General features: G+C 39.5%; 1 protein-coding gene across 1 annotated transcript in view; it reads left to right on the plus strand.

Moving 5' to 3' along the window:
• LOC124160576 (ATP-binding cassette sub-family C member 4-like) overlaps window positions 1-14,494 on the plus strand; it is an 80,061-nt gene that overhangs the window by 28,366 nt on the left and 37,201 nt on the right. The window contains exons 2-3 of the mRNA XM_046536457.1: window positions 5,510-5,886; window positions 13,685-13,795. Of these exons, the coding sequence (XP_046392413.1) occupies window positions 5,813-5,886; window positions 13,685-13,795 (185 nt within the window). The 5' untranslated portion in view covers window positions 5,510-5,812. The remainder of the gene's footprint in view (window positions 1-5,509; window positions 5,887-13,684; window positions 13,796-14,494) is intronic.

The following is a 14,494-nucleotide window of genomic DNA, read 5'->3' on the forward strand; positions in this document are numbered from 1 at the left end:
CATTTTTCTGAATCACACGGTCACTCCCGCCGTCGCTTTTCGCATTATTTCCAATATCACAGCTCGTTGTCATAGGACCCACATGACGAAATTATATAGCGTGTTTGTTTATTTATGTCGTTCCCACAATTGTCAAACGTTGCGCTGCAATCACTACATAGGGGAATGCGTTCCGATTGGCTGATATGGGGTTTTAGTGACGGTTTTAGCGACGGAAAAAGCGACCGGACGAGTGATGAAAAATAGCGATGGGAATCCTCATCGCGATCGCGAAAAACAATTGCCGGCGACGATCATTTTGCGCAGTGGTCGCGATAGTGATTCTATCCGGTTTCGAATCCCGGTCAATGCGAATGATTTTTCCTCTGGATTTTTCGCACCTTTTTTTTTATAGTTAACATGGCACCTACCCAGGTGGGATTCGAACTCGCGACCTCTTGTTTGGCAAGCCCCTTACCCCACCACCAGCGAGACCGGTGTATACATATTTGATCCGTCCTTTTGATTTTTGGCACCTGCCGCCAGCACCGCCTCAAAGACTTCAAGTCTTCTCTGACCACCTATTATCATGTTTCTGATCCCAAGAGTGTCAAATCACTCGTGAACGTTTTAAAAATGACAAGTTTGGAGGGAATTTTATCCTGCAAGACATTTCGTTAGGTAGTCGTGTAAGCTTAGGCCTGAGGAGATGGATATTCTCGGAATGAAAAGTATTCTTTTGAAATCGACGTGTATTGAAACTTCAGATTTGTTCGGTTCCATACTTCAAGTGAGCAATCAGTTACGTATTGAATCGGCGCTCTGATTCGTCAGCTCTGTCGCGATGAGGTGTGGCAATGAAAATAGTTATATGAATTTACGAACATACTGACTATTTTTTGCGCTAATTTAAGAACAGTAGTGCTGTAAATTGCTGGTTTTTTTTCTGTTACACTACATGCATACATTACGTACTTATTTCATCGCAATGATTGCGTTCCATTTTTTGCATTTTCTATCTAATATAATTGCCTTCGCGTAAAATCCCAGCCTATTGCCGGCCTCGGTGGCGGCGGGGTAAAGTTCTCGCCTGCCAAACCGAAGGTCGCGGGTTCAAGTCCCGCCTGGGTAGGTTGCCCCTATCCAGGGCATGGTTGTGTGTGATAGTTGTTGTTTCATGTTATACCCTCCGATGTAAAAGGCCTTGTGAGCTGTTTTCGGGGCGATGGAAATAAATAAAAATAAATATTAACAATAGTAACGTCATCCACAAATTACAGGGTCATCGTAAAAGAATGTTGCAGTCTTGAACATGTTTAAAATGAAACAGATTTGGTTACTGTTTATGTTTTTTTTAAATTTTTTGAAAATTTCGTTTCAAACAGTTTTTTTTTTACATGTCTAATAAATTTCAATATGTGCGCTCGACGAATGTTCAGACGATACTCTACTCCAAACATTAGTTAAAATTTCTTCGTTAATAATTGCCATTGCTTCATCAATCCTGTTTATTAGATGGTTTAGGTTGGGAATTTTTTCGCAATTATCAGCGTTTTTTTATGTACCCCCACAAGATAAATCGCCATTTGTGTAATCTGGTATCTTCCTATGAATAGCTGAAACTGCAACGTTCTTTTATGATAAACGTGTATATTAAAGTCTTGAATTTAATGTTTTTGTGCGATGGTTTCGTATGCCGAAAGCAAAAGGGGTTTATTTCACAACTTTCCTCTCTACGAAAACTAAAAGAAGGAAATTGTAAGGCAACGCTTTGATCGGTATGTCCCTTTCCATAAAAATAAATTTTTGTGCTGATCTCCCCGGGAGCCAAAAATGGTGATTTTTTTATGTGACAACTTTGATTTCACCCATTTTTTACACAGGAGGAAACGGTTATGAGTTTTCCTCAATGGTAGACGACCTAGATTCTCTTCCATCGTATTGAGACGTTTGTGCAAACAAAATGTGTACGATTCGAGAGAATGTTCGCGTCAAGGCTGTTTCCGATTACTAGTCACATCGCCGTATCTTATCTTTTCCTCTCTCGTCTGCTAAACCATTTTCCACGTTCTCGCCTCTTGACCTTCTTCATTGGCGTCCGCATCTTACCATTTGATCCTATTTATTCCTTCGCTCTCAAAATTTGTTTGCATTCCAGACTTCATTGTTCACGCCGCCGTTACTGTCTCTCTCGTGAAAAGAACGTTGCTGTCGCAACCGAAGGTATTCCCCTAAAACGCTCCTTTTGCATGAAATTGATTTCATTCAATTTTATCTTCCGATTTTGGCCACCTTCGAACGCCTTTCCGTCGCTTACTTCTGTGAGGGGATAGACATTACATGAATATGTGACCGTATCAGACTTAACTTCGTGGAAATTTCATATCCCGTGTCAAAAATAAAATAAATTTCTTCCTAAATTGCCTAATTTCATCATTTAGTCGGTCATGCCACTGTTTGGGTGCTCTCTTTTATGTGTGAAAAATTATAATTTATTGTGATGCGTTATGAAATTAGTATGATGATTTATTCATCATGTAGAGCTCGAATGTCTATGTATGCGGCGCCATTTGAATCATCTTCCGATACACTCAGCAAAATATGCAAAATTAATGTAAGTTCCACGTTCAGTTTTAATTGACTTTTTGTGACACATTTACTTTAAATGTTGCCATAATATCGTTCTCCATGGCAATATGGTGTGACACAGATTATTATATTAGGTGATCAAGGGTGTAATAGTTTCCCAGTAAAGCGATCTCTTTTAATGAGAAGTATTACCTTCATAAAAAGGCTACTTGTCGGTCGGATCGGACTGGAAGGTTGCCGCCTTCTATAGCAATAAAAAGTTCAATTCAATGAGTTTCAAGGCCAAGGTCCGTTTTCCAGAACGTTACTCAAATCTTGATTCAGACTCAAACTTCACTCGATTGCTACAATGTTATTACGTGATCTCTACAGTCGCCAAGTTCCAAGATGTACCTCACTTTATTAAAATGAATGATATCACGTAAAAGTGCTTTCTCGTGTGGCATTGTATTCAAGTAATGTTGCATTTTTATGAGCAGGAGATCATTAATGAAAATGTTTTGTGCACATGCATAATTTGGTAAAATTTACCTCAGTCATTCTAGCTCAAGTGAGTCCAAGTTAGTTTCTAAAATACGAACTCTAACTCATACTCAATTGGAGTATGAGATCTGAACCACCAAGGTTGATTGTTGTGGACAAAAAACCATGATAGAGTCAGGATCTGGAATGCGGCCTTAAATATGGGCACCTCCCCCATTTACAACAATAATACAATACAACGCCACCCCTTTCCCCCTTGGTAAGAGACTCATAACATCCCTGGTAAACAATCCTAAGATTAGTGAAATAAGTATTGATGCTTTCCCGGCGAATAATGTGAGTAAACTTATCTCGGGATTCCCACCAGATTAAATTCTCCATTTTAGCAAACGTTTCGAGCTCCGACTCGGAGCTTATCCTCAGGGCTACTGAATAAAGAAGCAATAATAAATAATAATCTAATCGAGAAAAGTCTGCCCACATTCCTAAGATTGGTTTGACGTAACTCTCCACTCAATTCTCCTATCAGCTAAACATTTCACGCCTATGAATTTCTTCTCTTTCACATCCTTCTTCAACTGTTCCATATATCTCATCAGAGGTCATCATTTTCCGTTCGTTCCATCTACTTGTCCCTCGACGAATTTCTCATGTCTCTAGATATGGGTTATAAGGTTGTTCCGTCCCCATATCAGTGTTTCAACGAGGTTTCTCTTCTCTATTACTCTTATGAGGACTTTCTCATTACTTACTCTGTCGATCCATTTGATCCTCATCATTCTTTTGTAGTATCACATTTCGAAGGCCTTTAGCCTTGAATTCTCCGCTGCTTTCATTGTCCATGCCTCACTTACGTAGAGAAGTATACTCCAAATGTAAGTTAACTAACTAAATAACTGTTTGCATACTCCTATGTTTAAATTTCCCGCTATGAGTTAATCTTTCGGTACGACAGTATTTATGAAATACTGTCCTATGCACTTTTCCTCGCACGGAATATTGTGAAGGAGTGTGCGAAATGCATTGTCACCTTGTAAATCTTCCTTCACAGTTGTCTGGCTTTCTTCTTCCCCTACTCATAGAATCTTTTTTCAGTCTTCAGCGTGAAACGATGTATAAAATTGAAACATGGGCCGTTGCGTCAACATTTTACGTAATTTAGGCGCAGTAAACTGACCAAGGGAAGAGTGAATTTTTTAAAATCTATTGAAAAAATCATTATCTTTGTGGTAACGGCCCTTCCCGTGCCTAGACGCTCGGGCCCTTTATTTCAGCCGAAAATAGTAAGGTCGCCAATTTTAAGTGGTGGAAATGGTAGGGTCGACGCTCATGAACAGACTACATAAACCCTGGGTACTCGAAAACAAAGTTTAAAAGCAATTTTTTTTTTACTTTTTTCTCCAATGACTCGAATACCTCTAACTAACAGCACAAGTGTACGAAATTGTACTTATAGTAAGACCCTCCAAACTCAAAACAAATTCATCTTAACTTCTGGTCGGGCCGCTCCATTTAAATATTCATCCATAGAACAGTTATTTCTGGATCGTCCTTCTTTTTGTATTACCTTTCGGGTCGAGGAAAGAATGGTATTTTAAAGCATCCCGTCCTTGTGCTTTCTTTCGGTGTATCTAATCTTTTCCTGATCTTCTCCTTGTTTTGCGCTGAGCCCATATTACAATCAAACGCCTCTGAAATGTAATGTGCTCTTCCAATTCACTTGATAGCTCAGGCTATGACAGCTTTTTGGTTGCGTACACCCACTTGTTCACCGCTTGGAAACGCAGCTCTGTTTATCTTAGCAACACTCTCTGAATATCTCTGCTATCTATTACATGCACATAATTTATTCATGAACATCTCTGATTTGAGTCCTACTGCGTGAGTAGTGAATTTATTATCCTCAGCAAAAATTCGTCGATACATAGGTTGTATATTAGGAATAGTGTAATTCTTTTTCATATATATCTTGGGAGACGAGAGACGGGCCTAATATTTTTAGAACGTTCGGGTTTGTAGAACTGTCTCCTTATTAGAACTATCTGCGTTTGTAGAATTGCCTTTTGGCATGGCTCGGAACAGTTCACGATCAGCCCACTGCTCACAAGTGCGATCTAGAGTAGGGCTCATATAGATTAATCATCTCTTCCCTTACCCTATAAATTTTATGCCTGCCTCCTAGCTTAGAATGATATTGGTAAAGTGTTTTGAAAATTCAGCGAGAAACCTAGTGAAACCTGCAAGTATTTTTACTTGAAAATGTAGATTAGGTTATGAATTATCTCATTTTGATTTCAATAACCTTCGTTTTGAATCATCTTGTAATTGGTACGCAATCCTCGTTTTGATTCAGCATCTCGCGTAAATATTGTAGCTCCCCTTAATATATGATTTGGGATAAAGCTAACCAGAATCATGTATTGTTGCCTAAAAGTGATCAGTTTTCTTTTTTTTTCAGGACGAAGCCTTACGCGAGAGGAAGGAGGAACAGAGCCTCTCAACTTCCGCCAGAGAAACCGCTTTCCCAGATTCTCCACAGCAAAAGTGACTTCGTTAAGAGGACAAGTAGATGTTGGCTTCCAAGCGTGACGCATCGCGAGGAAGTCTGTGCCGTGTGTGGTGGAAGTTTTGCGGAGAATTGTTACTCAACCTTGGATCGGTCATCTCAGCGCGAACGCCTCAGTGAAGGGAGGCAGTTGTCGAGTGTGTGCCTCGTTTTTGCGGCAATTTCAGTGGAGGAGCAACCAATCTCAAGTAAAAAATGGACGCGGGAAAGAAGTTCGTCAACACCAGTCCACGTGAAGGGGCCAGCATCATGTCAATCCTCTTCTACTTGTGAGTAATAGGGTAGTTTCCTTCATCAAAGAAAACGAAAGGCATTGATTGCGATTCGTTACCCACCATTAGTGTGTTCTTAATATAAAAATTATTTGTCAATTTTAACCGCATTGGAAAAAGGCCAGATTGCCGCCCATGCGATGCCATTCCACGTGACGTCACAGGGACCTAATTCCAATACGAGTAGATAAGAGTTTTACATCGTCTGAGATTTCCAATGCATGCATGAGGCACAGAGCTCAGGGAAACACGTCTTAATAATCACCTATTAAAACTGCCTAAGGTCGGAAAGTTTTCTTCGTTTTATAGGGTATTAATAATCCTTATTTAAGTCAAGCGCTACCTACTAGCAGCCTGCATCGTATCAGCGCTCAAAGCCTCGCCCCAAGGTCACCTCACACGGCGGCAGCGGGAACCAGAATGGCGTCACACGGGCTTTTCCCAGCATCCATACTTAGCCGTCGCGTTTTCGCGCGCTTGAAATTTTTCACTTTTCCTTTTATCGCGAAAAATAGATATCGTCATTTAAAAATCTAAAAGCGTGAAATGCGTACTCCAGGAGTAATAATCTTTCGATTTAGGAAATAATAGTAATCCACCCTATTACAATGAAAAACACTCCCTGATTTGGTGGGTAAGATTGACAGGGCTCCCACTTGACCGTGAAAACCTTAAACCCGTGAATAAGCCGTGAATTACGTCTACCGTGAAAAAACCTGGAAAAAGCCGTGAATTTCGTCATTAAACCTTAAAAAATCTCTCAAACTTGATTTTAGAACTACGATTGACGGATCAAAAGAAAAATCGAAATGTCCATCATATTTCAACGTCAGTCACGCGCGGACACTGTCCACGAATTTATCTGCACACGTATATTCGAAGAGCAATTATTGGTCCGTGTGCCATGATGACACATTGACCTGAAGCCTATACCAAAGCCGGAAGACTTGTAACCTAAGTATTCATTAAACCTGGCGAAAATTGAGACACTACTTAATTTCCCTGGCACCCTAGTCCCTCCATTTTCCTACTGACAACCTTTAGCGGGAGCTGAATTCTGCAAACGATATGTGACGTCAGGAGAGATAGTATGTTCATTGCTGCGTTTGCATTCACAGCGTCTGTCGCGTTTGATGAATTTTTAGTTAACCTGCGGCCGATGATCGTTATGCGATCCATATTTCTGCCTAAAATGGTTTATCTAAAAACCGTGAATTTGACGACATCTAGACCGTGAAAACATGGAAAAACCTTGAATTTTATATTTTAGTTTGAGTGGGAACCATGAATAACAGGGTTCCAACTCAACCGTGAAAACCTTAAAACCGTGAATAAGCCGTTAATTTTGTCTACCGTGAAAAACCTGGAAAAAGCCGTGAATTTCGTCATAAAACCTTGAAAACCTCTCAAACGTGAATGCAGAACTACAATAGGGTAGTTTCCTTCATCAAAGAAAACGAAAGGCATTGATTGCGATTCGTTGCCCACCATTAGTTTATTCATAATATACAAATTATTTGGTTTTAGAAATACCGGTTTAGACGTATGACAATGGCCAATTTTTATCCTCATTTGAAAAAGGCCAGATTGGCGCCCATGCGATGCCACTCCACGTGACGTCACAGAGACTTAGTTTCTATACGAGTAGATAGGAGTTTTGCATCATCTGAGATTACCAATGCATGAATGAGGTACAGAGCTCAGGGAAACATGTCTTAATAATCACTTATTAAAACTGGCTAAGGTCGGAAAGTTTCCTTCGTTTGATAAGGTATTAATAATCCTTATTTAAGCCAAGCGCTACCAGCTAGCAGAGTACTCTTCTACCTGCTAGCATCCTGCGTCGTATCAGCGCTCAAAGCCTCGCCCCAAGGTCACCTCACTTGCGGCAGCGGGAACCAGAACGACGTCACGCAGAGTTTTCCCAGCATTCATACTTAGCCGTCGTGTTTTCGCGCGCTTGAAATTTTTCACTTTTCATTTAATCGCGAAAAATAGATATCGTCATTTAAAAATCTAATTGCGTGAAATTCGTACTCCATGAGTAATAATATTTCGATTTAGGCAGTAAAAAATAATAGGAAACCACCCTATTAAGAATAGATATCTTTCATAGCGATACGGAGACCATCATCTTTGAACTCAACTGTATTTTTGGGTCTGACAGAAGCGATAAATCAAGAGAGATATTTTGCCGAACGGAATTCGTTTTTCCCCCGAACAATGAAGGACTTTTATAAATGCTACAGAGGTGAGACTCAGATCGCGCTTATCCATTCCTTTATATTTTTTTGTCAACGTCCCCCGACACGCGCCTTGCTGCTTGCAATTTGCTGAGGCAACTTGCATGATAGTATGTAGATCTCGTTTTTAGTGACTAATTACTTGTTTAAAACGTATCGATCATGGACATCCTGAAATGTTCAGAGTTTATAGAGTAAATCCCTGTCAACATTTGCCTGTATCGTACAAACAAAACCTTTTCCTAAATATTTTCTCGTGGGTTCATTTCCGCACGTAGCCCTCCGCGACGGTTGAGAGGTTATGCCATTGGTTTTCTTGGCGTCTTCCTTCAAGGCAATTCCAGGTAACTCTCCACTTATCCCGTTTCTTTTGTGAATGACTGCAGTTACCTGTGCTGTAGTTGGGAGAAAAATTTAGGCGGTACTCACCAAAATTTGCCAACAGCTGAACACGTATTATACATCCGGCCGCAATTGAAATGTCACACTCCAACTCTTATATTAGTTCCAAGTTGTGCCACGTTATAACTTTGAATAAGTATATAATCATTTCCGATTTTTATATCTGAAATCCAATTGTACAAATTTACAGTTTGACTATTTTTTACAGGTTTAAAAAGGTAGTTTAACCGGTACGCTTATAACGAGTTTGGATTTTAGGGAGTACGCCGCACCGGCCGACCGCAAAAAATAGTCAAACCGTAAATTTGTACAATTGGATTTCAGATATAAAAATCGGAAATGATTGTATTCTTATTCAGAGTTATAACGTGGCACAACTTGCAGCACTTCGAGTTACTTCAAATGTGGGTCGCATCCCCATGGCTCACAATTGGCAGCTGTGCTTAATCATAATCGCAGTGAAAATCTCTTGGAGAAATCGGGGACCTCTGATATGTTTTTCCGCGGACACACAATCTATATAGCCTTCTGTTTCTCTAGCTTTATTTCGAGTTAAAAGAGTGTAGAGATCAGTTCGTGGGAGAGAAGGGATAAAATTTTACTAGGGGTCTTCGTGAATTCCATTTTATAATCTAATCGCAGTTTAATCTGACGATTAAATGTATATTTGTGATGATACGCTCCCATTTAAGCTTGCATTTATTTATTTCCATTCAGTTGGGATAATTCCAAACAGAGGGACGAAGTTGATAATTTGAATCATTCATAATTTTGAAGGGTAAATTATTATTTAAAATGGCAAAATAGGTCAGTCATACCATGTGATATTTAAAAAATATTTTCACAAATTAATTCGCATGTAACCCCTTCAATTTAATTTCTTAAATGAAACTAAAAAAATATAAACTTGAAAACACCTATTAACGTTGTTTAAATATAAATTTCTATGGACCTTGCAAAATGCTGGAATTTAGGACGATTCGATTTATTAAATTTTTAATCATTCAAGCTCGATTGTGTTAATGTGTGTGAATCGAAGTATTTTTAATGTGACTTTAAGAAGAGAAGTATTTAGCTTGCAGTGGTTTTTTCCAGCCTTTATATCAACTCACCAACCTGTCTGTTTGTTTGTCTGTTTGTCTGGTACAAATCTTGTAACTCAAATTTGACTCACTTCCTGTGAAGCAAAAACGCTGAAATTTTGCACACTTCTTCATTTCCGATGACAATACATGAAAATATAACTTTTTCTCTCCAACCCCCCTTTAACCACCCCCCAGTCAACCTATAGCCCCCCAAAACATGTTTTTGATCTAAGAAGTTCCAAATGGTCGATTTTCGTGTTTTGCGACCACAGTAAAAGTTATCCACTTTAGGCATATCCACATAGTAGGCATTTAAAAGCATAGGGGTGGCATTTTGAAACATAGGGGGCTTACCATTCACTGAAAATTTAATAAATATAGTGACTTTTTTAATACGTCACTTTTGGTTTTTCGGGGTCACTGAGTTTTTTTGCTTTGTGTCATATATAAACGTTGCTCATCCCCTGTAATCTAAATATAAAGGCTGGTTTAAAAAAAAAAAAATTTATAAGAGCTTATTATGTGTTTGTTACTTCGGCCATAGAAGTTCTGCGACTGCATCGATTTTATTGAAAAAACTATAGATTCACCCATTATGTTCCTGGAAATGCTATGGGCGTTGTTTAATAAATAGCGCAAGGTTACTTCAGAAGCTAATGGGAAGGGTCGCGATGGTTACTTTTATCATCCTTGGTGATACACTGCCTCCCACGCATGTACGAAATACGTGGTTGTATATATTCACGGGGTTTTCTTATTAGCCCTATGCCCCTGTACGCCGCCGACATCAATAACTACTGTCAGCGTAGAAGTTAGGAGAATTCTATTTTGGATGAAAGTAGCCGAATAAAGGAAAGAGGGACAGAAAAACTAATCACAACCTCATTTTCCTTTTCTAAATGTGGTTTGTTTTAGACGTAACTTCCTAGTTTTAAATTACAGTTGTTCAGTGAATTTAACTTAGACATTTTTATCAATTTTTCATGTTAACACTGTGTATGACATGTTTTTAATGTTTATTGTTTTGCAATTGACTGGTCCAAATATAATGCCCTGTGTTTGTAGGAAGCAGGGATGACAATAGGAACTAAACCAAAGTCAAAACCGGTAAAATTTCAATAGTTTTGTTCCCAGGAGCGAAATGTAGAAACGAATTAAATGGATTTAAATCCGAGGAGCTAAACTCGGGGTCGAAACGAAATCGGAGTCAAAACTACTTCGGTTCGAAACAAAAGTAAAACTTAGATACGAAACGTAACGTAGATAATGTTTCGCACCGGAGGAACGTGCTTTACCTTCGAACAGTTAAGTTTCGACCCACGCGCCGAGTACGAAGAATGGTTGAATGAAGTTGAGGTTCGGCCGACCGCCATTGAACCCTAGTTACGGCGATTCTTGCCGTGTGCTGAGAACTTTTTGGAAAGCCAGGTGATTCGTGATCTAATCCGACTAACCTTGGAAGCGGATCAATCATGCCCGAATTTGACCTGTAGCGACCCAGGGAAGTAGCTGGCCTGCTTATAGTGTGTATACCGGAAGTTGGTGCACGGGCTCGCGAAGTACCTGAGCCGGGAGCAAAGGAGGGGAGGAAAGGACCGACAAAAAAAAACTGTATGGGACCGACACAGGCAGCTGGTGGGTCCGTTCGCCCATCCTTTTCCTCCCCCTCCCTCCCCCCCCCCCACCTCCCCCTCCCTCCCCCCCCCACCTCCCCCCCCCCCCCCGACGAGGCCAACTAGCACCTCTTATAGAATTATTAACTTTTTTTACTTTCTCATAATATCTCAATTTAAATAACATATTTGTAAAGCACTAAAAAAAGCTAAGAAGAATTATATAAAACAGGAAGTTCTCCAATCATAAATAACGAAATAGTCGAAAGTTAAAATAAGAAATACAGTATAACGGCAAAAAAATAACTTTCGACCATTTATGAATGGAGCACCTCGTGTTTTATATCTTTCTTAGCTTTTTAGTACTTCACAAATATGCTATTTAGATTGAGACATCATGAGAAAGTAAAAAAGTTTAAAATTCTATTAGAGGTGCTAGTGGCCTTCGTCGGGGGGAGGAAAGGGACGGGCGGACGGACCCGCCAGCTACCTATGTCGGTCCCATACAGTTTTTTTGTCGGTCCTTTCCTTCCCCTCCTTTGCTCGTGGCTAAGATACTTCGCAGGCCCGTGCGCCAACCTACGGTATACACACTATAGTCACCAGTGGCGCTGACTCCATGGGGCCTGAGGGGGCCTGAGCCCCCTCGAAATTCGTTATAGGTGTGAGGAAAAAATGCGTCAGGCTTGTTGATTTTCCCCGGAGTGTCCAGATATTGAGATTCGAGTTATCAGGGTTCTAATATTGATCTTATGACTCTTCTAAAATGCTTAAAAAACTTAAAACTCACTAGTTATAAAATTTCCCGGGGCAATATCCCGGTTTGGGCCCCCCAATATCATTTGTAAGTCGGCGTCCCTGATAGTCACTAGTGCTTTGGCGTCACTGTGGATGTTCTCCATCGGCGGTTGAGTGCATTAGGCGTTGGGAATCATTCGTACGACTGATAGTGTCTTCCTCGTGACTTCCTAGCGTTCAAACTGTCCAGACATCTCTCCTTCCGGTATTACAGTAAAAACCAAAACTCCATTTCCAAACTGCGGCGAAAGTGGTGCCTCTCAATTCTTGCTATAGTTTTGAATGCGACTGTACTGGTCGTTCTCATTTACTACTTCTTTTCAATAAAATATAGAACTGCATATGAAGTTCGAAATTTATTTGGAGCTCACTAGTGGAAGCATAAATTGGTTTAAATCATCCAAAATCTGCGACTAGAAATTCCTTTTGAGATATTTTGTTTTGTGATCGTTGAAGAATGTCCTCTATTGTTGTAGTTGCACTAATCATTTCTGAAATTACTTGTCTACTAACCACTCAGTACCACCTTCGTTAGGGAAAACAAAAAGAAAAATGGATATGAGCAACCTTGGATGGATTGTTTTCACATCGAATTTCCATGAATTTAAAGCAAATTATGTCGATAATTGCAGATATACCTAGAATTCAACTCTTGCTGTTTAACGTGTTGCCTTCATTCAGGGAAGACAAGGTTACAGATACTCCCTACACCTCAATATTCCATACGCATGCAAAGTGATGCCATTATTGTTTGCCGTATGTAAAATTTTTGTATTTACTTTAATTTTCCTCCCTGACTGTGCTGCAATAAAATTATTCTGTTGTAGAAATGAGCGGAATTTGAAAAAATGGGAAGTGTTCCCTTATAGGACCTCTTTCCTAAGTTATATAATTTCTTTATGAAGAAAGATATCTAACCAAGGTTGATACCGTGGCATCAAAGCCGATTGCTTGAAAGCATAATTAGTGTACCCCAATAAAATCTTTTTGTTCTTGGTTTTAATTTATAACCGCTTTGAAATAAAACAGACCATCAAAACAAAAACGAAAGGAATCCTTTCTCATGCGTGTTGAGGCTTACTTCCTTAATACATTCCAGAGTGGCTTTTAACAATTAGGAATGATTTAGAGTTCCCAACCTATGATTGTTCCCTTGTGATTTATTCTAGTTGGGTTTCTTGACATCCTATGTTTATACCAACCAAAAAACCTCAAGGGCAATTTTGGCCAAAATTGCCTACACAACTGTTTGAGATGGTTAGAGTTATGAAAAAATACCAGGAATTAGCTATCTGTGTATGCACAATGGGGGCCGTAGTCTATCTCATTTTATTTTCAGAACGATGTAATAATTCGAAACCTGCCGCTTTAAAGGTGGTGAAAACGACATGAATTGCCATGAGAAAAAAATGCCCATGGGCCTAGTCAGAAATATGTTTATAAAAACTGTAAATACGTGCTCACATAATCAAGAAACTTTAATAAATTTTTACTCGTAAAGTGGTTTTAAATGCTTTTTGAAAAAAGTAAGTTATGGTGAAACAACCTTTTCTAGCTTCGTATTAAAATTACAATGATTGCAAACTTTCAATCCAAAAGACAACTAATCTTAGTTGATATCCATATGGGTAGTAAATTTAATTATTTTTTTCAGTTGGACATTTGAAATATTTGCCAAGGGATACAAGAAAGAACTGGAATCAGAAGATCTGTACAGTGCTTTAAAGCAACATGAATCTGGATACCTCGGAGATAAATTGCAAAGGTGAGTTACATTTTTATTTGTGTTTTCTCCTGCATGGGTTACATAAAAATTCCTTATTATGAGTCAACGAGTGCAAGATTCATATTTGTATTTCCCTTAGTAATTATTATGCATTAAGCCTTTGAATCCCAATGAGCCAATATTAGATACATATATCAGCTTTGGCTTAAGAAAATTCCTGGCAAAAGGGTAAGCATGAACACATATGAATAAGTTTCAAGGCCTGGTGGCAGGACTAAAAGGTTCAGGGTTGTAGCATGGGTAAATATTTGAAAAAAAACTCCTAAGTTAAGTCCTTTCAGTGCAATTTTCTGATTGCCAGTGAATGTTTGAAAAAATGTGTGGCCCACGATAAGTAGGTAACTGACCCTCTTATGTTAAAATTGTGAAGTTAGCATGGCATCAGCTATACATATATGCTATCAGACTCATAGCCAGGGAGGCAGTCTAAGGCCCTTATTAGACGAGGTAGTCAGGCGACATCGCCAGCAACAGTAGCTGGCGACGCACTGGCTACGAAACCTAGTAGCCAGTTCAGTAGCCAGAATTTTTTCTTTCCAGTGCGCTGTGATATGTACTGACCGAGTGGCAACGTGAGACTGACAACCTAGTGTAATAAGCTCTGTATGCTACAATGCGGCGTTGCCAGTATGAGTAGCCAGTGGTGACGGGGCTCGGTAGCCAGGCAGTCACCAAAGT

The sequence above is a fragment of the Ischnura elegans genome, chromosome 6, assembly GCF_921293095.1.
Source record: "Ischnura elegans chromosome 6, ioIscEleg1.1, whole genome shotgun sequence".
Taxonomy (NCBI): Eukaryota; Metazoa; Arthropoda; class Insecta; order Odonata; family Coenagrionidae; genus Ischnura; species Ischnura elegans.